The sequence below is a fragment of the Anolis sagrei genome, chromosome 9 (genome assembly GCF_037176765.1).
Source record: "Anolis sagrei isolate rAnoSag1 chromosome 9, rAnoSag1.mat, whole genome shotgun sequence".
Taxonomy (NCBI): domain Eukaryota; kingdom Metazoa; phylum Chordata; class Lepidosauria; order Squamata; family Dactyloidae; genus Anolis; species Anolis sagrei.
In genome coordinates, this window is record NC_090029.1 from 35,384,133 (window position 1) to 35,405,512 (window position 21,380).

The 21,380-nt window shown below is 44.1% G+C and overlaps 1 protein-coding gene across 3 annotated transcripts in view; it reads right to left on the reverse strand.

Moving 5' to 3' along the window:
• Positions 1-21,380, reverse strand: part of ACAN (aggrecan) — a 116,675-nt gene that overhangs the window by 38,697 nt on the left and 56,598 nt on the right. For all 3 annotated transcript variants that reach the window (XM_067471457.1, XM_067471456.1, XM_060755175.2), the window contains exons 2-10: positions 18,069-18,145; positions 15,051-15,434; positions 11,489-11,663; positions 9,449-9,576; positions 6,841-7,134; positions 4,696-5,187; positions 2,783-2,957; positions 1,118-1,245; positions 694-987 (exon numbers count right to left, since the gene is read on the reverse strand). In XM_067471457.1, the coding sequence (XP_067327558.1) occupies positions 694-987; positions 1,118-1,245; positions 2,783-2,957; positions 4,696-5,187; positions 6,841-7,134; positions 9,449-9,576; positions 11,489-11,663; positions 15,051-15,434; positions 18,069-18,138 (2,140 nt within the window). In that variant the 5' untranslated portion in view covers positions 18,139-18,145. The remainder of the gene's footprint in view (positions 1-693; positions 988-1,117; positions 1,246-2,782; positions 2,958-4,695; positions 5,188-6,840; positions 7,135-9,448; positions 9,577-11,488; positions 11,664-15,050; positions 15,435-18,068; positions 18,146-21,380) is intronic.

Below are 21,380 nucleotides of genomic sequence, written 5' to 3' on the forward strand. Positions count from 1 at the left end.
GCTTAAGGAGTTGGACATGTTTAGCCTGAAGAAGAGAAGGCTGAGAGGAGACATGATGAGGGCCATGTATAAATATGTGAGAGGAAGCCACAGGGAGGAGGGAGCAGATCAAGGGTCTGGAGAACAAGCCCTATGAGGAGCAACTTAAGGAGTTGGACATGTTTAGCCTGAAGAAGAGAAGGCTGAGAGGAGATATGATAGCCATGTATAAATAGGTGAGAGGAAGCCACAGGGAGGAGGAGGGAGTAAGCTTGTTTTCTGCTTCCCTGGAGACTAGGACGCGGAACTATGGCTTCAAACTACAAGAGAGGAGATTCCATCTGAACATGAGGAAGAACTTCCTGACTGTGAGAGCTGTTCAGCAGTGGAACTCTCTGCCCCGGAGTGTGGTGGAGGCTCCTTCTTTGGAAGCTTTTAAACAGGGGCTGGATGGCCATCTATCAGGGGTGATTTGAATGCAATATTCCTGCTTCTTGGCAGAATGAGGTTGGACTGGATGGCCCATGAGGTCTCTTCCAACTCAATGATTCTATGATTCTGTGACAGCTAAACACACACTAGCAACAATGTGAGGTCATTAGTGTGATTTATGGTCGCCCTAGACATATAGATATTCTCATTGATCATCTTGAACAGGAGATACATCTATGATTACATAATATACGACATAACAAATGGAAATGGAGATCCTACCTTTAAAACAAAAGGCATGGTGCTTTGATTGTGGGTCAGGGAACCCTGTCTGATTGTGGTGCAAGTAGATGGTCCTCACTCCAGGTTTGTCCCCACCGCATCCAGGACGGGGGTTGGCGATGGGGTATCGGAGGCTGCCGTCAGCCAGCCAGCCGGCACGGCAGTTGTCTAGGCCCAGTTTCCAGGCAGCATAAAGTTGTCCAGCAGAAGCCAGAGTGGCATTCTGGCTCTCACAGTATTCTTGGGCTTCCAGGAAGGTAAACTGCTCCAGCTGGGTTGCAAAGAAGACCTCACCTAGGCATTAAAAGAGGTTGCATGAGTTCTGGGCTCAAGCTTGCATAGGTCTGCATGTGCATCTATCAACCATCCCATATTTAGATGAAGAGTTCCCTACCCTACCCAGATACCACAAAAGGACACTCACCATTCAGTTTATCAATATAGCAGTATACATCAAACATCTCCGATGCGGGGCGCATACCATATGTCCGCACCCCAGGGATGTCTTCCTTGTCACCTTCACATTTGTTTCGGGGAAACACAATGGGGTACCTGAGCAATAAGCATAAGGGAGAATCATTTTTATTGAGCATCTCAAGTATCTCTCCCTCGTTGTTGAAAAAAATTATGTTCCAAACCAGGCAAACTTTGGCCCTCCGGGTGTTTTGGACTTCAACTCTCATAATTCCTAATAGCCGGTAGTTGAAGTCCAAGACATCTGAGGGCCCAGGTTTGTCTGTGGCTGTTCTAAACCATCATGTTTAGAACATTCTTGGTCTGAATGGTAGCAGTGATACTGTATTGCACAGAAAGCATACTTATCTGCATCAAAGGCAAGCTCACCCTGTTGTAATTTAAAGAATTTAGAGCAGTGCTGTGAGTTGACAACTTCAACACAAACGTTTTGTGTGGACCCAAGAAGGGTGCTTCAGTAGATGGTACCTGCTCCAAATTGCAGGAACTGCCCAGCCAAAATGAACGCAACAGACTTTAATTGACAGATTAGAGCGATGGGCCAAAACGAACAAAATGAAGTTCAACAGTGACAAATGCAAGATACTCCACTTAGGCAGAAAAAACGAAAAGCAAAGATACAGAATGGGGGACAATGCCTGGCTCGAGAGCAGGACGTGTGAAAAAGATCTTGGAGTCCTCGTGGACTGGCCATCCAGTCCAACTCCATTCTGCCAAGAAGCAGGAATATTGCATTCAAATCACCCCTGACAGATGGCCATCCAGCCTCTGTTTCAAAGCTTCCAAAGAAGGAGCCTGCACCACACTCCGGGGCAGAGAGTTCCACTGCTGAACGACTCTCACAGTCAGGAAGTTCTTCCTCATGTTCAGATGGAATCTCCTCTCTTGTAGTTTGAAGCCATTGCTCCATTGCGTCCTAGTCTCCAGGGAAGCAGAAAACAAGTTCCCTCCCTCCTCCCTGTGGCTTCCTCTCACATATTGACACATGGCTATCATATCTCCTCTCAGCCTTCTCTTCTTCAGGCTAAACATGCCTAGCTCCTTAAGCCGCTCCTCATCGGGCTTGTTCTCCAGACCCTTGATCATTTTAGACGCCCTCCTCTGGACACATTCCAGCTTGTCGATATCTCTCTTCAATTCTGGTGGCCAGAATTGGACACAATATTCCAGATGTGGTCTAACCAAGGCGGAATAGAGCATGGGGAGCATTACTTCCCTAGATCTAGACACTATGCTCCTCTTGATGCAGGCCAAAATCCCATTGGCTTTTTTTGCCGCCACATCACATTCCTGGCTCATGTTTAACTTGTTGTCCACGAGGACTCCAAGATCTTTTTCACACGTACTGCTCTCGAGCCAGGCATTGTCCTCCATTCCGTATCTTTGCCTATGTCTTCCAAGGGAGTGAACCCTGCCCAGTGCAGGCTGTAACCCTATACCCTGTTTGACCTTATGACTGACCAGGAGTACCTCCGTCTTGTCTGGATTCAATTTCAATTTGTTCACCCTCATCCAGACCATCCCAACTGCCAAGCACTGGTTCAGGACCTGCACAGCCTCCTTAGTAGCAGGTGGAAAGGAATGATAGAGTTGTGGAATCACACTCCATTCTCACCTGACCGTCTGGTCCCTCAGCCAGCCAGCATCACACTGGTCATAGCCATCTTCATAGGCGGCCTGTAGTTGTTCCGGAGTGGCAATGACAGCATGATTATCCAGGCAAGCTTGCTGAGCTTTGACAAAGGTCAGGGAGTATCTGTTGGTGGATGGTCGGTAATGAAAGATAACACCTGGCAAAGAGAGAGAGAAAAGAAAGAAAAAGATGAAAGGCTCAAAAAGGGCAGGAGTATATTCATTCGCACTGTGCCAAAATGTCAGTAGTTTCTGTAGTTTGCAAAGACGATTGCAGCGGGAAGAAAATAAATGAAAAATGCTCATTGCTCACTTGGGGAAGAAACTTAGTGAAGAATGACATGGATGTATTGTCGAAGGCTTTCATGGCTGGAATCACTAAGTTCTTGTGGGTTTTTTCGGGCTATATGGCCATGTTCTAGAGGCATTTCTCCTGACGTTTCGCCTGCGTCTATGGCAAGCATCCTCAGAGGTAGTGAGGTCTCTTGGAACTGGGAAAAAGGGGTTTATATATCTGTGGAATGACCAGGGTGGGACAAAGGACTTTTGTCAGTTGGGCTAGGTGTGAATATTTCAACTGACCACCTTGATTAGCATACAATGGGCTGACTGTGAGGATGAGGAAACACAACATACGAACCACCTACAGACCTACTAAGAAAATCCAACAAATGCTACGTACAGCAAAGGACAAGAGGGAACCTCTCACCTCTGCAGGAGTCTACCATTGTGTACCATGCAGCTGTGGACAAGTCTACATAGGGACCACCAAACGCAGCATTGCCCAAACAGGAATCAAGGAACATGAAAGGCACTGCAAACTATTCCAACCAGAGAAGTCAGCCATAGCAGAGCACCTGATGAACCAGCTTGGACACAGCATTTTATTTGAGAACACAGAAGTGCTGGACCACTCTCACAACCACCATGTCAGACTACACAGAGAAGCCATTGAAATACACAAGCATGTGGACAATTTCAACAGAAAAGAGGAAACCATGAAAATGAACAAGATCTGGCTACCAGTATTAAAAAATTCTAAAACTGCAACAGCAAAAACAGCAGAGAGGAAACAGGCAAGGACATCTAATTACTAGGCCTGGGTAACAACGCAAAAATTTGTTTCTAAAATCGATTTGTATTTGGGTTTTTTTTTGTTTCAATATTTAAAATAATTACAAAATTTTCCTTTTAAAAAGTTCGATATTTACGAAATTTCGTAAATGGTAAGAAATTAACGAATCAATTTCCGAAACAATAACGAATCGATTCGTTAATGGCGGACGCGACCGCGAAATACGCTAAAAAACCTCCAAAAACTTCTGAAGCTTCCCTCTCCCTCTGTTCTTGACTGTTGGTGTGATATTATAATTTTTTTTCACTAATTAAACCATAAAACTGGCCCAGACATGCGGAAATAATAATGAAACGACCTCAGAACAATAACGAAACGAATACAATAACGAAATACGAAGCATTTACAAAACGTGTTTAAAAATTCGTTTTTTTTAATGATTGCTCCAGAATGGTTCGTTATCGTTTTGTAATTGGAAAAATTAACGAATTATTAACGAATTACGAATTAACGAAACGAAACCACCCAGGCCTACTAATTACCTCTCAAGAAGAGTTTGCTCCAGGCACAGTCAGCCCATTGTATGCTAATCAAGGTGGTCAGTTGAAATATTCACACCTAGCCCAACTGACAAAAGTCCTTTGTCCCACCCTAGTCATTCCACAGATATATAAACCCTTTTTCCCAGTTCCAGCAGACCTCACCTCTGAGGATGCTTGCCCTAGATGCAGGCGAAACGTCAGGAGAAATGCCTCTAGAACATGGCCATATAGCCCGAAAAAACCCACAAGAACTTAATGACATGGATGTTGCAAACTTACCTGTAGGTGAAATGGGCTGGCTGGGAACGAGGGCAATGTCAGGAGCAGCTGTCCATGGCACGATCTCCTCCTCCACGGTGAATGGCAAGGCAGACTCCGGCCCTGGTGTTTCGGTAGCCCACAAGGTCTCTTCTACTGAGCTCACCTCTGGGGTCTCCGTGGTGAAAAGGACATCCAGGACTGAAACAGTGGCGTTTTCGAGGTCCTCCCAAATTCCTACCTCAGTCGCATTCTCCGTCTCATTCACAAAGCCAATTGTAGCAAAGAGATCGGGAGTGGCCGTGAAGCCTTCCTCCACCTCTGAGGCCGTGGCTGTAAAATCTATTGGCTCCAAGGTTGCGATGCTTCCCCGGGCTTCTTCCTCTGTTACATTTCGTGGAAATTCCAGCTCTACGTCGACATCGGTGACTGTCTGGATGGTGAAGCCACTGCCCAGTTCATCTATGATCACATCCGTGAAGTTTTCATGGATGATTGTACCCAAGTCACCATCTAGAACAGGAGGAAAATGTTGGACTAATAAAAGAACAGAAGATGGAGAAATCCCCTTCTTTTGGGCTAGGTCCAAGTGTGAAGACACTCTGAAGATCATGCAAATCTGGTGGTCCTAATGCTGTGACTCCTGAATACAGTTTGCCATGCTGTGGTGACCCCCAACCATAAAATTATTTTCGTTGCTACTTCATAACTGTAATTTTGCTACTGTTATGAATCGTAATGTAAATATCTGATATACAAGATGTATTTTCATTCACTGGACCAAATTTGGCACAAATACCTGATATGCCCAATATATACAGGTGGGGGTAAGTTGATTTTGCCATTTTGGAATTGTAGTTGCTGGGATTTATAGTTAACCTACAATTAAAGAGTATTCTGAACTCCAGCAACGATGGAATTGAACTAAACTTGGCACACTTCCATGACTAACAGAAAGTACTGGAAAGGTTTGGTGAGCATTGGCCTTGAGTTTTGGTATTGTAGTTCACCTACATCCAGAGAGCATTGTAGACTCAAGCAATGATTGATCTGGACCAAGCTTGGCATGAATTCTCAATTTGCCCAAATGTGAACACTAGTGGAATTTGGGGGAGATGGATCTCGACATTTGGGAGTTGTAGTTGCTGGGATTTATAGTTCACCTACAATCAAAGAGCATTCTGAACCCCCACCAATAATAGAATTGGGCCAAACTTCCCACACAGAACTCCCATGGCCAACAGAAAATACTGGAAGGGTTTGGTGGGCATTGACCTTGAGTTTTGGAGTTGTAGTTCACCTACACCCAGAGAGCACTGTGGACTCAAACAATGATGGATCTGGACTGATCTTGGCACAAATACTCAATATGCCCAAATGTGAATACTAGTGGAGTTTGGGGAAAATGGATCTTGACATTTAGGAGTTGTAGTTGCTGGGATTTATAGTTAACCTACAATCAAAGAGTATTCTGAACTCCACCAATGATGGAACTGAACCAAACTTGGAACACAGAACTACCATGACCAACAGAAAATACTGTGTTTCTGATGGTCTTTGACGACCCCTCTGATGCCCCCTTGTGACCCACCACAAGGGTCCCAACCCCCAGGTTGAGAAACACTGATGTAAGGATTCCATGATGCTCTGTTTCTGAAGCACATGGAAACAGAGCCCGAAGACCGTCTTCAAACTGGAGAAAGTGGGGAGAAGACGGGGAAAGGTGCAAATACCTGATATGCACACACCTGATGGTCTTTGGCAACCCCTCTGACACCCCCTCGCAACCCCGAGGGGTCCCAATCCCCAGGTAGAGAAACACTGCTCTATTAGATGTGGCGGGTGATTTGGGTGCCATGATTACATGTAATCTCATGTAGTCATCCTAAGCATTAATAAACATCTGAGTCTAATACAGGCATAGGCAGACTTTTTGAATATGACAAAATGCTTTAAAAGGTGCACGTTGAAGGAAAATGTCTACCCAAAAAAAGCATATTTAGCAGCAAATGCAAAAAAAAAATGTTTTCATATTTTGGAAAAATGCACAAAAACACATATTTTATGGGAAATGTGTGCAATATAATTGTGAACATTGACAAAGGATGGGATAGGCTCCTGCCTAGGCACATCAGGTCATTCGGACAGCTCTGCCCATATGCTCACCAGTATAGCAGATGGCATCGTAGCGCGAGTGGGGGTAAGGATACCCTGTCTGGTTGACATAGAGGTACACCGTACGAACTCCCACCAAGTTGCCACCACAAGTGGGCCGTGCCTTGTTGATGGGATACCGAACGCTGCGGTCCGCCAGCCAGCCGGCGCTGCAAACATCCATGCCATCTTTCCAGGCAAGGTACAACTCTCCCGTTGTGGCCAAACGGGCACCAAGGCTACGGCATTTCTCTGCAGCTTCTGGGAAGGTGAACTTCTCCGGGGAAGTGGCATAGAAGACTTTACCTGCAAGCATCAAATAGAAAGCATGCACCCTTTTACTAATACACTTATATCCTTCTAATACTGTATTATTATCTTATACACACTTATGCACCTATGGAGAGGAGGAATGTCCAATCGCCGTCTCCCAAAGCAGTTACTATACTCCCAACTCAAGAAAGGGAAATGGAATTGTGCTGGTACGGCTGTACCAGGAGCTCCAACTTTACTTTCTTTCTGTTATCTGTTTGCAGTCATAGGGCAGGCCTCCTGTCCATCATAATTAAGCTTTGGTTCCACCCCTTCTTCAGGGCTCTGGGAGAGAAAGGAACCATTTTTTGGGCAGTCTCACACAAGGAAGCTATATTATAGGACGTAGACCAGCTTGTCCCGCAGAAAAGCTTCTTTTCTCAAGAACATCTGGGGAAACAGAAATTCCAGGGAAAAGGTCCCAAGGCTCTGGCTGAAAACTCACAGCCTCTCAGCTTCACAGCAATCGGAGGGAAAACAGCCCAGAAGTTCTCAAAGAATTCACTGAGGGTGGACAGCACTACAGATCCACGGAACTCCATCTGAAATATCTACAAGCCTTGGCTGGTAGGTCTACACAATACCCAGACGCATTTGGAATTGGTAGTAGGACCCACACCGATGAGGCATAAATAGTAAGCAGCCTGGGAGAGGTTAAAAAGGGTTTTTTTCTTACAGAGAAAGTACACTTAATCAAAGTCAGGTGCCAGCCCATTGAGGACTAGACTAAGAAAGCCTTGAAGTGTTGTTTGAACCATTGAAGATTTGTTGTTTGTTCCATAATAAAGACTTTGTTGTATCATTAAAAGACTCTAAAGACCATCACTTCAGAAAAATCCCTGAGAACCTCTCTTTGAGGTGCCCCGGCTTCCCGCTGGGCTTAAAGTATACGTCCTATAGAAAAGACAGCTGTTACAGGCCCACTGGGACCACCTTGACTGGCTTGTGCCAGAGTCTTTTTAGTTCAGTCTTTAAATCCTCATATCGTGTCAGCTTTTCCTGTTGTTTCTCTTCAATTCTGCTGTTGCTGGGATTGCAACATCATTTATCCATACTTTTTTTTTGAGGTCAGGAGTATTGTGCACTGGGTTGTTGTAGGTTTTTTTCAGGCTATATGGCCATGTTCTAGAGGCATTCTCTCCTGACGTTTCACCTGCATCTATGGCAAGCAACCTCTGGAGAGAATGCCTCAAGAACATGGCCATATAGCCCGAAAAAACCTACAACAACCTATGATGATGATGATAATGATGATGATGATGATGATGATGATGATTATCTTTATTTATATCCCTCCATGGGGACTCAAGTCGGCTAATATCTGTCCATACTAAACAGTTTACCTTTAAAACTCTATCTATCTATCTATCTATCTATCTATCGATCTACCTACCTACCAGGATCCGTGGTGGTGCAATAGGTTAAACCCTTGTGTTGGTTGAATTCTGACCTGAAGGTCGGTGGTTCGAATCCAGACAGCAGGGTGAGCTCCCATTTGTCAGCTCCAGCTTCTCATGCGGGGATAAGAGAGAAGCTCCCACAGGATGGTAACACATCCAGGTATCCTCTGGGCATGTCTCTGCAGATGGCCAATTCTGTCACACCAGAAGCGACTTGCAGTTTCTCAAGTCACTCCTGACACGATACAAAAAGAATCTATCTATCTATCTATCTATTAGGGCTGGGCGGTTTCGTTTCGTTAATTCGTAATTCGTTAAAAATTCGTTATCTCTCTATCTCTCTATCTCTCTATCTCACCCTCTCTCTGAACTGCTTTTTACCTTTTAAAAATCTTTATTTTCCATTATGTTCTGCTTTTTAATCTTTTGTGACGGATGTGGGTTCATATCAATGCACAGAAACTTTATCATTCTTTCCAATTCAATAAATCTCATATTCTTTGATGATTCACGAGGAAGAAGGACCAAAGGTGGAAAAGAAGGACATTTTAAAGCTGAATTGAAATTTCTCAGAAAGCAATTTTCTTAGAATTCTTTTTCTAGCTCCCACTCAACCTTTGGTGATTGTGTACAGTTTGGCCTTCAAACGGTTGATTTCTAATAGATTGTTCTGTACATTCTCTTAACTTGGACCATGCATTGATGTGATGGCTCTGTGGTTGTACTGTAGGGGTATGTAGTTGTTGAATTAGGGAGGGGCAACTATGGCCCTGAAAATAGGTTTGGATGGCAACAGCTATTATCCTTCACTGTTCACAAGGTTGCCTAGGATTGATGGGTGTAGATGAAAAATGTCTCCAAAGCCACAGTAGTCTACCTAGTATTAAATAAGCGAACAAAGAATTTACCTTTCATTTCATCGGCATAACAATACACATCATATGTCTCATCTGTTTCTCGAACGCCATATGTTCTCACTCCAGGAAATTCATCCTTGTCACCATAACAACCTTCACGTGGATGGTGCATTGGGTACCTGATTCAGCAAGAGTTTGAGAAAGGAAAGAGATTGACTTTGGAGAGGGGGCTGGGCGAGAGAGACATCGAGCACTGAGCAATTCTGCAATGAAAGGAGAATCAGCATTGTATCAAAATTGTCTACACCAGGGTTCCTCAAACTAATGCCCGGGGGCCGGATGTGGCCCTCCAAGGTCATTTACCCGGTGCTCGCTCAGGGTCAACCTAAGTCTTGAAAGCACATGACAACAACAACAATACAACAATAGATACAGTGAAGACATCTGCCCTTGCGCTGTGCTGCTCTGCTGCTGAGTACGCATGCCCAGTGTGGAACACATCTCACCACACTAAAACAGTGGGTGTGGCTCTTAATGAGACATGCCGCATTATCACAGAGTGTCTGCGCCCCACACCACTGGAGAAATTACACTGTCCAGCCGGTATTGCACCACCTGACATCCGCCAGGAAGTGGCAGCCAATAGTGAAAGGACCAAAGCAGGGACTTCTCCAGCTCATCCCCTGTTTGGGTCTCAGCCAGCACGTCAACGACTTAAATCCAGACATAGTTTTCTAAGATCTACAGAGACACTCGTTGGAACACCTCAGCAAGCGAGTCCAAAAGTGGCGGGCTCAAACTCAGAACCTCAAACCTTTTGTATTGTTACTCCAATACCCCCATGCATATGGCATATATTGATATGAATAAACATAACAGTTTAAATAATGCACCAGTAAGGCCTTCTCGTGGACCACCATGAGAATTTCGGGGGGGGGGGGGGAGGGAGGGGCTGAAGCCCCTCGAGCCCCCCCCCCCCCGGCTACATGCCTGCTCCTGGCTGTCAGCCCAGCTCACTGCCCAATAGTTTGAAGACTGGGTCGAGGTGAGCTCCTAGTTGACAGCCCAGCTCACTGCCCGCCTAGCAGATTGAAAGCAGCAATGTGAATAAATAAATATGTAATGCATTAAAGTGGGGAGGTTTATAGGTACCTCATAAGGAACACCTCAGCAAGCGAGAGTCCAAAAGTGGCAGTCTCAAACCCAGAACCTCAACCAATGGCTGATACCCAATGAGAGACTCCCCCCTGGGCACACAGAAGACTGGGCGACTTGGAAGGCACTGAACAGACTGCGCTCGGGCACCACGAGATGCAGAGCCAACCTCAAGAAATGGGGCTACAAAGTGGAATCTTCGACATGCGAGTGTGGAGAGGAGCAAACCACTGACCACCTGCTGCAATGCAACCTGAGCCCTGCCACATGATGCACAATGGAGGACCTTCTTAGCAACACCAGAAGCACTCCAAGGGGCCAGAGACTGGTCAAAGGACATTTAACCAACTACCAAACTCACACATTTTGTATTTTCTCTGTTTGTTTGCTTTGTTCTGTTAGAAATGTAATATAATGGACTGGCTGTCCTGACACGAGAAATAAAATAAACAACAACAATCTTATCCCAGCACCTAAAAACAGGCCCACGCTTCACATTGAAATACTTTGTTGTTGTTGTTCATTCGTTCAGTCGTCTCCGACTCTTTGTGACCTCATGGACCAGCCCACGCCAGAGCTCCCTGTCGGCCGTCACCACCCCCAGCTCCTTCATTGAAATACTAATAAGTTTATATTTGTTAAAATAGTTCTTCATTTTAATTATGGTATTTTTTAAGTGTTTTTGAACTACAAATAAGATATGTGCAGTGTGCATTCTTATCACAGAGTGCTAGGGCACGTCAACCATTTCAGTTCTCGTTTGCAGGTATTAATTACAATTCATTAAGCAGGCCAGAATGGTGTCTCCAAAATTATTAGGTCTCGTTCATTCCTTCCTTCCATTCAGTTCATTGATACCCACACATATAAAATCCACATTTATCAAATCTTCATATTATATTAATATGACATCTGTCTACAGAAATACTTGCTTACCTGACGGTCTGATCAGACAACCAGCCAGCATCACACTGGTCAAAGCCATCATCATAGGCAGCCTGGAGCTGTTCAGGGGTTGCAATGACCGCACTGTTCTGGATACATGCCTGCTTGGCCTTCTCAAAGTCCAAAGTGTATCGGGTGGAGATGGCTCTATAATGGAACACGATTCCTGGGGGAAAAAACATTCACCAACATACATGTCAGTGGAACTAAAATCAGGTTTTTCTATACAGGTAAGCTAGAAGTCTTAGAAATGAACACCAACTCACAGAGTTGGATATGACTGGATTCATATCCAACTCTGGGGAAAATTTTTACCTTTAATAATAATAATAATAGTGATGATGATGATGATGATGATAATGTGTGATTGGTGTGGACTTGGCTTGGACTTTTAAGTGGACATAATGATAATAATGATAATATTAATAATAATTGGCAACCTGCAGGTAACAGCACTTCATGCAGTGATGCCGGCCACATGACCTAGGAGGTGTTTATGGACAACGCCGACTTGTCAGCTTAGAAATGAACACCAACCCCCAGAGTTGGATATGACTGGACTTAATATCAGGGAAAATATTTACCTTTAATAATGATGATGATGATGATGTGTGATTGGTGTGGACTTGGTTTGGACTTTTAAGTGGACATAATGATAGTAATGATAACATTAATAATAATTGACAGCCTGCAGGTCACAGCAGATCATGCAGTCATGCCGGCCACATGACCTAGAAGGTGTCTATGGATAGCGCAGGCTCTTTGGCTTAGAAATGAACACCAAACCCCAGAGTTGGATATGACTGGACTTAATATCAGAGGAAAAGCTGGAATGTGTCCAGAGGAGGGCGACTAAAATGATCAAGGGTCTGGAGAACAAGCCCTATGAGGAGCGGCTTAAGGAGCTGGGCATGTTTAGCCTGAAGAACAGAAGGCTGAGAACAGACATGATAGCCATGTATAAATATGTAAGAGGAAGCCACAGGGAGGAGGAGGGAGCAAGCTTGTTTTCTGCTTCCTTGGAGACTAGGATGCAATGGACCCATGGCTTCAAACTACAAGAAAGGAGATTCCATCTGAACATGAGGAAGAACTTCCTGACTGGGAGAGCCGTTCAGCAGTGGAACTCTCTGCCCCGGAGTGTGGTGGGGGAGTCTTCTTTGCAAGTTTTTAAACAGAGGTTGGATGGCCATCTCTTGGGGGTGCTTTGAATGCAATTTTCCTACTTCTTGGCAGAATGGGGTTGGACTGGATGGCCCAGGAGGTCTCTTCCAACTCTATCATTCTATGAAATGAATAGGTCTCAGAGGAAATTGTGCCTAAATTTGCACTAAAAGTGAAGATGGTTGAATTGAAGCCATTGTACTGAGAGCAAAACATGCAATGACATGACTAATTTGAAAAGACAATAATGTCCCAAAAAATCTATTTCCTTCCCATTCTGAAGGGAAGACATTGACTTTCCCATCTGTGCTGGTGGCCCTGTGTTAGTGGCAAAGCATAATAGAGGACTCAACTCAGTAAGTAATGGAGCCCCCGTTGGCTCAGTAGGTTAAACCACTGAGCTGCTGAACGTGCTGACCAAAAGGCCTGCAGTTCAAATCCGGGGAGTGGGGTGAGCACCTGCTGCTAGCCCCAGCTTCTGCCAACCTAGCAGTTAAAAAACATGCAAATGTGAGTAGATCAATAGGCACCACTTTAGCAGGAAGGTAAGGGTGTTCCATGCAGTCATGCTGGCCACATGACCTAGAAGGTGTCTATGGACAATGGTGACTCTTCGGCTTAGAAATGAACACCAGCCCCCAGAGTTGGATATGACTGGACTTAATATCAGGGGAAAATCTTTACCAATAATAATAATAATAATAATAATAATAATAATAATAGATTGGTGTGGACTTGGCTCGGACTTTTAAGTGGACATAATGATAGTAATGATAACATTAATAATAATTGGCAGCCTGCAGGTAACAGCACTTCATGCAGTCATGCCGGCCACATGACCTAGAAGGTGTCTATGGACAACGCCGACTCTTCGGCATAGAAATGAACACCAAACCCCAGAGTTGGATATGACTGGACTCATATCCAACTCTGGGGAAAATCTTTACCTTTAATAATAATAATAATAATAATAATAATAATAATAATGAAGATGATGATGATGTGTGATTGGTGTGGACTTGGTTTGGACTTTTAAGTGGACATAATGATAGTAATGATAATATTAATAATAATTGGCAGCCTGCAGGTCACAGCAGATCATGCAGTCATGCCGGCCACATGACCTAGAAGGTGTCTATGGATAGCGCAGGCTCTTTGGCTTAGAAATGAACACCAAACCCCAGAGTTGGATATGACTGGACTTAATATCAGGGGAAAAGCTGGAATGTGTCCAGAGGAGGGCGACTAAAATGATCAAGGGTCTGGAGAACAAGCCCTATGAGGAGCGGCTTAAGGAGCTGGGCATGTTTAGCCTGAAGAACAGAAGGCTGAGAGCAGACATGATAGCCATGTATAAATATGTAAGAGGAAGCCACAGGGAGGAGGAGGGAGCAAGCTTCCTTTCTGCTTCCCTGGAGACTAGGACGCAATGGAACAATGGCTTCAAACTACAAGAGAGGAGATTCCATCTGAACACGAGGAAGAACTTCCTGACTGTGAGAGCCGTTCAGCAGTGGAACTCTCTGCCCCGGAGTGTGGTGGAGGCTCCTTCTTTGGAAGCTTTTAAGCAGAGGCTGGATGGCCATCTGTCAGGGGTGATTTGAATGCAATATTCCTGCTTCTTGGCAGAATGGGGTTGGACTGGATGATGGCCCAGGAGGTCTCTTCCAACTCTTTGATTCTATGAGTCTATGAAAATATTTACCAATAATAATATTTATTTATTATTTATTTATTTATTTACTGTACTTGTATACCGCTGTTTCTCAGCCTAACTGGCGACTCAACGTGGTTTACAACAAAATACAACATACAAAATACAACCGTCAACAGTATACAATTTAAAACAATAAAAACATAATACACAATATTGGCACATCAATAACAATCCAATGCATCTCCTGACTAAAATCGTGATCCAGTTTCGTCGTCCATATTACCAATCCTTTAATCATCACATCCATTGCACCGAATTAACCAAATGCCTGTTCGAACATCCAGGTTTTTAATCTTCTTCGAAACACCATCAGCGAGGGGGCTGATCTTACCTCCATGGGAAGGGCGTCCCATAGCCGAGGGGCCACCACAATGTGTGATTGATAATCACACCATAATGTGTGATTGATGTGGACTTGACTCAGACATTTAAGTGGACATAATGATAATAATGATAACATTAATAATAATTGGCAGCCTGCAGGCAATAGCACTTCATGCAGTCATGCTGGCCACATGACCTAGAAGGCGTCTATGGGCAATGCCGGCTCTTCGGCTTAGAAATGGATATGAGCACCATCCCCAGAGTTGGACTTGACTAGAAAGGGAAAACTTTTACCTTAACTCAGCAAGTAAGTCAGAAGGAGGGAGGTGGGGAGAGATAGAGCCTTACCTTTTACTTTGACCTCCACGGTGTCCTGGCTGTCCTCAATGCCATGTATCACTTCACAGCGGTAGATCCCGGTATCGTTGGACCGAAGCGTCTTGATTTCCAGGGTGGCATCGGTGGGTATGGCGGGGTAGTTGGGCAAAGAAACCACCTCCTTGTATGCCGTGTTGATTCTCACATGCCCATCCATGGCCACCAACAAGACCACATCTTTGTCCTCGGATAACTTACTCCATTTGATTCTCGGGGACAGAGGGGGTGTGAACGGAGAGGTGGTGACGTGCTCCAGTGTGTCAATGTAGTAACAGGGAATGGTCAGAGTTCTTCCAAGGGGGACGCGCAAGGGGGAATGTAAAGGTATGCTCACACTCAATGTGGCACCATGATCTGTTGGTTCCCCAAAAGATGGAGAAGAGGGGAAGAGGAGAAGAGATCAAGAGCATATGTGAGTGACAGACCTTGAAACAATGCATTGAACAATGCAATTAGGCATAATTAGGGGCACAGCTACCACTTTCTGGCAAGTCTAAAATACTAATGTCAGATCATAGAATCATAGAATCAAAGAGTTGGAAGAGACCTCATGGGCCATCCAGTCCAACCCCATTCTGCCAAGAAGCAGGAATATTGCGTTCAAATCACCCCTGACAGATGGCCATCCAGCCTCTGCTTAAAAGCTTCCAAAGAAGGAGCCTCCACCACACTCCGGGGCAGAGAGTTCCACTGCTGAACGGCTCTCACAGTCAGGAAGTTCTTCCTCATGTTCAGATGGAATCTCCTCTCTTGTAGTTTGAAGCCATTGTTCCATTGCGTCCTAGTCTCCAAGGAAGCAGAAAACAAGCTTGCTCCCTCCTCCCTGTGGCTTCCTCTCACATATTTATACATGAATATTGTGAATATTGTTTAGCCTGAAGAAGAGAAGGCTGAGAGGAGATATGATGAGAGCCATGTATAAATATGTGAGAGGAAGCCACAGGGAGGAGGAGGAGGAGGGAGCAAGCTTCCTTTCTGCTTCCCTGGAGACTAGGACGCAATGGAACAATGGCTTCAAACTACAAGAGAGGAGATTCCATCTGAACATGAGGAAGAACTTCCTGACTGTGAGAGCCGTTCAGCAGTGGAACTCTCTGCCCCGGAGTGTGGTGGAGGCTCCTTCTTTGGAAGCTTTTAAGCAGAGGCTGGATGGCCATCTGTCAGGGGTGATTTGAATGCAATATTCCTGCTTCTTGGCAGAATGGGGTTGGACTGGACGGCCCATGAGGTCTCTTCCAACTCTTTGATTCTATGATTCTATGAATATAATTTAGTGGTCCAGTTAGAAAGATTTAGACCAGTGGTTCTCAACCTTCCTAATGCAGTGACCCCTTAATACAGTTCCCTAATGTTGTGGTGACCCCCAACCAGAACATTATTTTCTTTGCAACTTCACAACTGAAATTTTACTGCTGTTATGAATCATCTTGTAAATATCCGATATGCAGGATGTATTTTCATTCAATTGGGACAAATACTCGCTACACCCAAATTTGAATATTGATGGGGTTGAGGGAGGATTGATTTGGTCATTTGAGAGTTGTAGTTGCTATGATTTCTAGTTCACCTATAATCATTCTGAACTCCACCAAGGATGGAACTGACCCAAACTTGGGACACAGAGCTCCCATGACCAACAGAAAATACTAGAAGGGTTTGGTGGGCATTGACCTTGCGTTTTGGAGTTGTAGTTCACCTACATCCAGAGAGCACTGATGTATCTGGACCAAACTTGGCACAAATACTCGATATGCCTGAATGTGGACACTGGTGGGGTTTGGGAAAGATAGATCTTGACATTTGGGAGTTGTAGTTGCTGGGATTTCTAGTTCACCTATAATCATTCTGAACTCCACCAAGGATGGAACTGAACCAAACTTGGGACACAGAGCTCCCATGACCAACAGAAAATACTAGAAGGGTTTGGTGGGCATTGACCTTGGGTTTTGGAGTTGTAGTTTACCTACATCCAGAGAGCACTGATGTATCTGGACCAAACTTGGCACAAATACTTAATATGCCTGAATGTGGACACTGGTGGGGTTTGGGGAAGATAGACCTTGACATTTGGGAGTTGTAGTTGCTGGGATTTATAGTTCACCTATAGTCATTCTGAACTCCACCAAGGATGGAACTGAACCAAACTTGGGACACAGAGCTCCCATGACCAACAGAAAATACTAGAAGTGTTTGGTGGGCATTGACCTTGCGTTTTGGAGTTGTAGTTCACCTACATGCACAGAGCACTGATGTATCTGGACCAAACTTGGCACGAATACTCAATATGCCTGAATGTGAACACTGGTGAGGTTTGGGGAAGATAGACTTTGAGATTTGGGAGTTGTAGTTGCTGGGATTTATAGTTCACCTATAATCATTCTGAACTCCACCAAGGATGGAACTGAACCAAACTTGGGACACAGAGCTCCCATGACCAACAGAAAATACTAGAAGGGTTTGGTGGGCATTGACCTTGCGTTTTGGAGTTGTAGTTCACCTACATGCAAAGAGCACAGATGCATCTGGACCAAACTTGGCACAAATACTCAATATGCTTGAATGTGGACACTGGTGGGGTTTGGGGAAGATAGACCTTGACATTTGGGAGTTGTAGTTGCTGGGATTTATAGTTCACCTAAAATCAAAGAGTATTCCGAACTCCACCAATGACAGAATTGGGCCAAACCTCCCACATGGAACCCCCATTGCCATCAGAAAATACTGTGTTTTCTAATTGTCTTTGGCGACCCCTCTGACACCCCCTCGACCCCCAGGTTGAGAAACACTGATTTAGACTCTGGACTTCATGGTCCTCCAGGCTATCCAACTTTACATGGCATTGGATATGGTAAAGTAACCCTGAAACATCATAGGGACCCTCCTGTTCCTTCTACGAATATGGTGGTGGCCTGTCTCCAAATCCTGCCCCGATGGCACCATTCTGCCCAATGCTTCCTTTGTTTAAGGTGAGCTCCTGAGAATACGTACCTAAAACTTCCACAGAGCTGGCTGCAGTGATGACTTGCAAACACACAAAGGCTAGTAGTAAAGTGGTCATGCTTTTGCTGAAATATACAAAGACAAAAAGAAGTTTGTTGGCAGGCAGATATTACCCTTTGGATGTGTGTATGGGTGCGTCTTTGCATGGTTCTGCAGAAGGTGATCTTCCAACATCTCCAATGGGTGGATGCATTTCACACAGACACTTACACTTGTCTACTGAGTGAAGATCAACCCATGTACCTGTATATATAGTCTATATCAATAAAAATGTAATGTTCGTTTGTGATACCATCAGAACTCAAAAACCACGGGGGGAATTGACACCAAATTTGGACACAAGACACCTAACAGTCCAATGTACGTCCTCCACTCAAAAAAAATTAATGATTTTGTCATTTGGGAATTGTCATTGCTGGGATTTATAGTTTACCTACAATCAAAGAGCATTCTGAACTCCACCAATGATGGAATTGGGCCAAACTTAGCACACAGGGCTCCCATGACCAACAGAAAATAATGGAAGAGTTTGGTGGACATTGACCTTGAGTTTGGGAATTGTAGTTCACCCACATCCAGAGAGCACTGTGGATCTGGACCAAACTTGGCACGAATATTCCATATGCCCAAATATGAACACAGATGGAGTTTAAGGGAAATATACCTTGACATTTGGGAGTTGTAGTTGCTGGGATTTATAGTTCACCTACAATCAAAGAGCATTCTGAACTCCACCAATGATGGAATTGAACCAAACATGGCATATAGGACTTCTATGACCAACAGAACACACTGGAAGGGTTTGGTGGGCATTGACCTTGAGTTTGGGAGTTGTAACTTGGCACAGAAATTCCATATGCCTAAATATGAACACAGATGGAGTTTGGAGGAAATAGACCTTGACATTTGGGATTTGTAGTTACTGGGATTTATAGTTCACTACAATCAAAGAGCATTCTTAAACCCACAAACGACAGAAATGGGGCAAACTTCCCACACAGAACCCCCATGACCAACAGAAAATATTTAAGGCCATCCTTTCCAACTCCCTTCACCAGGGCAAGAAAATGTAATCAGAGCCCTCCTGACAAAGAGCCATCCAGTCATAAATATAGATAGATAGATATGATTCTCTCTCTCACACACATATATAGTATCATATATTTGAAAGAGACCCTTAAGAAGGGCTATGATATGTTGCATATTCCAGAGTAGGCAAACCAGACACTCTCCACATCAACACTGACAAAGAAACATCAAGAAATACTGTTTACTCACAAGCATAAAGGAATTACGTATATTAGAAACCAACACTTTCTCATTACTTTATTTTCCAGATTACCAGACTGGGCTACAGCAACGCATGGCAAGGGACAGCTAGTTATAGATATACAGTTGTAGCTGGAGGCTTCCTCATCACCAGGGCAATGGACCCATTCTGGAATTTAGCTTGAAAATTAATAGAGCTTGCTGATCTCTAGCTTACAAGCAAGTTCAGCACCTTGGTTAGCTCCTTTCAATTTCAGATAGAAACCTGTAGCCCAGTGGTTCTCAACCTTCCCAATGCCGCGACCCCTTAATACACTTCCTCATGTTGTGGTGACCCCCAACCATAAAATTAGTTTCGTTGCTACTTCATAACTGTCATTTTGCTGCTATTATGAATAGTAATGTAAATATCTGTGAGAGCCGTTCAGCAGTGGAACTCTCTGCCCCGGAGTGTGGTGGAGGCTCCTTCTTTGGAAGCTTTTAAGCAGAGGCTGGATGGCCATCTGTCAGGGGTGATTTGAATGCAATATTCCTGCTTCTTGGCAGAATGGGGTTGGACTGGATGGCCCATGAGGTCTCTTCCAACTCTTTGATTCTATGATCTGATATGCAGGATGTATTCTCATTCACTGGACCACTGTGGGAGTTGTAGTTGCTGGGATTTATAGTTCACCTACAATCAAAGAGCATTCTGAACTCCACCAATAATGGAATTGACTGTCAAACCTGGCACACAGAACTCTCATGACCAACAGAAAATCCTGGAAGGATTTGGTGGGCATTGACCTTGAGTTTTGGAGTTGTAGTTCACCTACATCCAGAGAGCACTGCGGACTCAAACAATGATGGATCTGGACAAAACTTGGCACAGATATTCAATATGCCCAAATGCGAACACTGATAGAGTTTGGGGAAAATAGGCCTTATCATTTGGGAGTTATAGTTGCTGGGATTTATAGTTCACCTACAATCAAAGAGCATTATGAAGCCTACCAACGATTGAATTGGGCCAAACTTCCCACACAGAACCTCCATGACCAACAGAAAATGGTGGTCTTTGGCGATCCCTCTGACAGCCCCTCGCAACCCCTCCAGGGGTCCCGACCCCCAGGTTGAGAAACACTGCATAGCCAATTCCATTGATGGGGAAGCCACCACTATAGTACTGACATTGTAGATCACTGCCAGATATTCAGCCATCTAGCAAAAAGTCTTATTATTTTTCAAACAGTACTTTATTTCTTAACAAACAGAAGGATTTGCCTACTCAAAACATTTGCTGTCAGAACAGAGGATCTCTAAAGAATCATTGCTATAAAAGGTCTAGCATATCTTTGATGATCATTTATTATTAATTTATTATTAAATACATAATTAGTAATTACTAACAATCAGGGCCAGCTAACACCTCCCTAATAAGGCACGAAGCAGTCAGGCTTTGAAGCTGCAAGGCTATCCAATGCTAATCAAGGTGGGCAATTGCAACATTCACACCTGTCTCAAACAGACAAAAGTTATTTTTCCCACCCTAGACATTCCACAGATATATAAACCTCATTTGCCTAGTTTCCAAAAGACCTCCCAACCTCTAAGAATGCCTGCCACAGATGTGGCTGAAATGTCAGGAGAAAATGCTTCTGGAACATGGCCATACAGTCTGGAAAACTCACAGCGACTGAATTAATTAACCACCAATTACTTATCACTAGGGCTGGGCGGTTTCGTTTGTTAATTTCGTAATTCGTTATTAATTCATTATTTTTTTTATAACGAAGCGATATTGAACCATTCAGGAGCAACTAAAAATCAAAACGAATTTTTCAATTCGTTTCGTAATTGTTTCAAAATCGTTTCGAAATCATTTCGAAATCGTTTCGTTATTATTTCCGTTATAGTTGTTGTTTGTTTTATCAGTGAAAAAAAATAATAATTATCACACCAACAGCCAACAACAGAGGGAGAGGGAAGCTTCAGAAGTTCCCCCTGTCCCATTTGGAGGGTTTTTTAGCGTATTGCGCAATCACGCCCGCC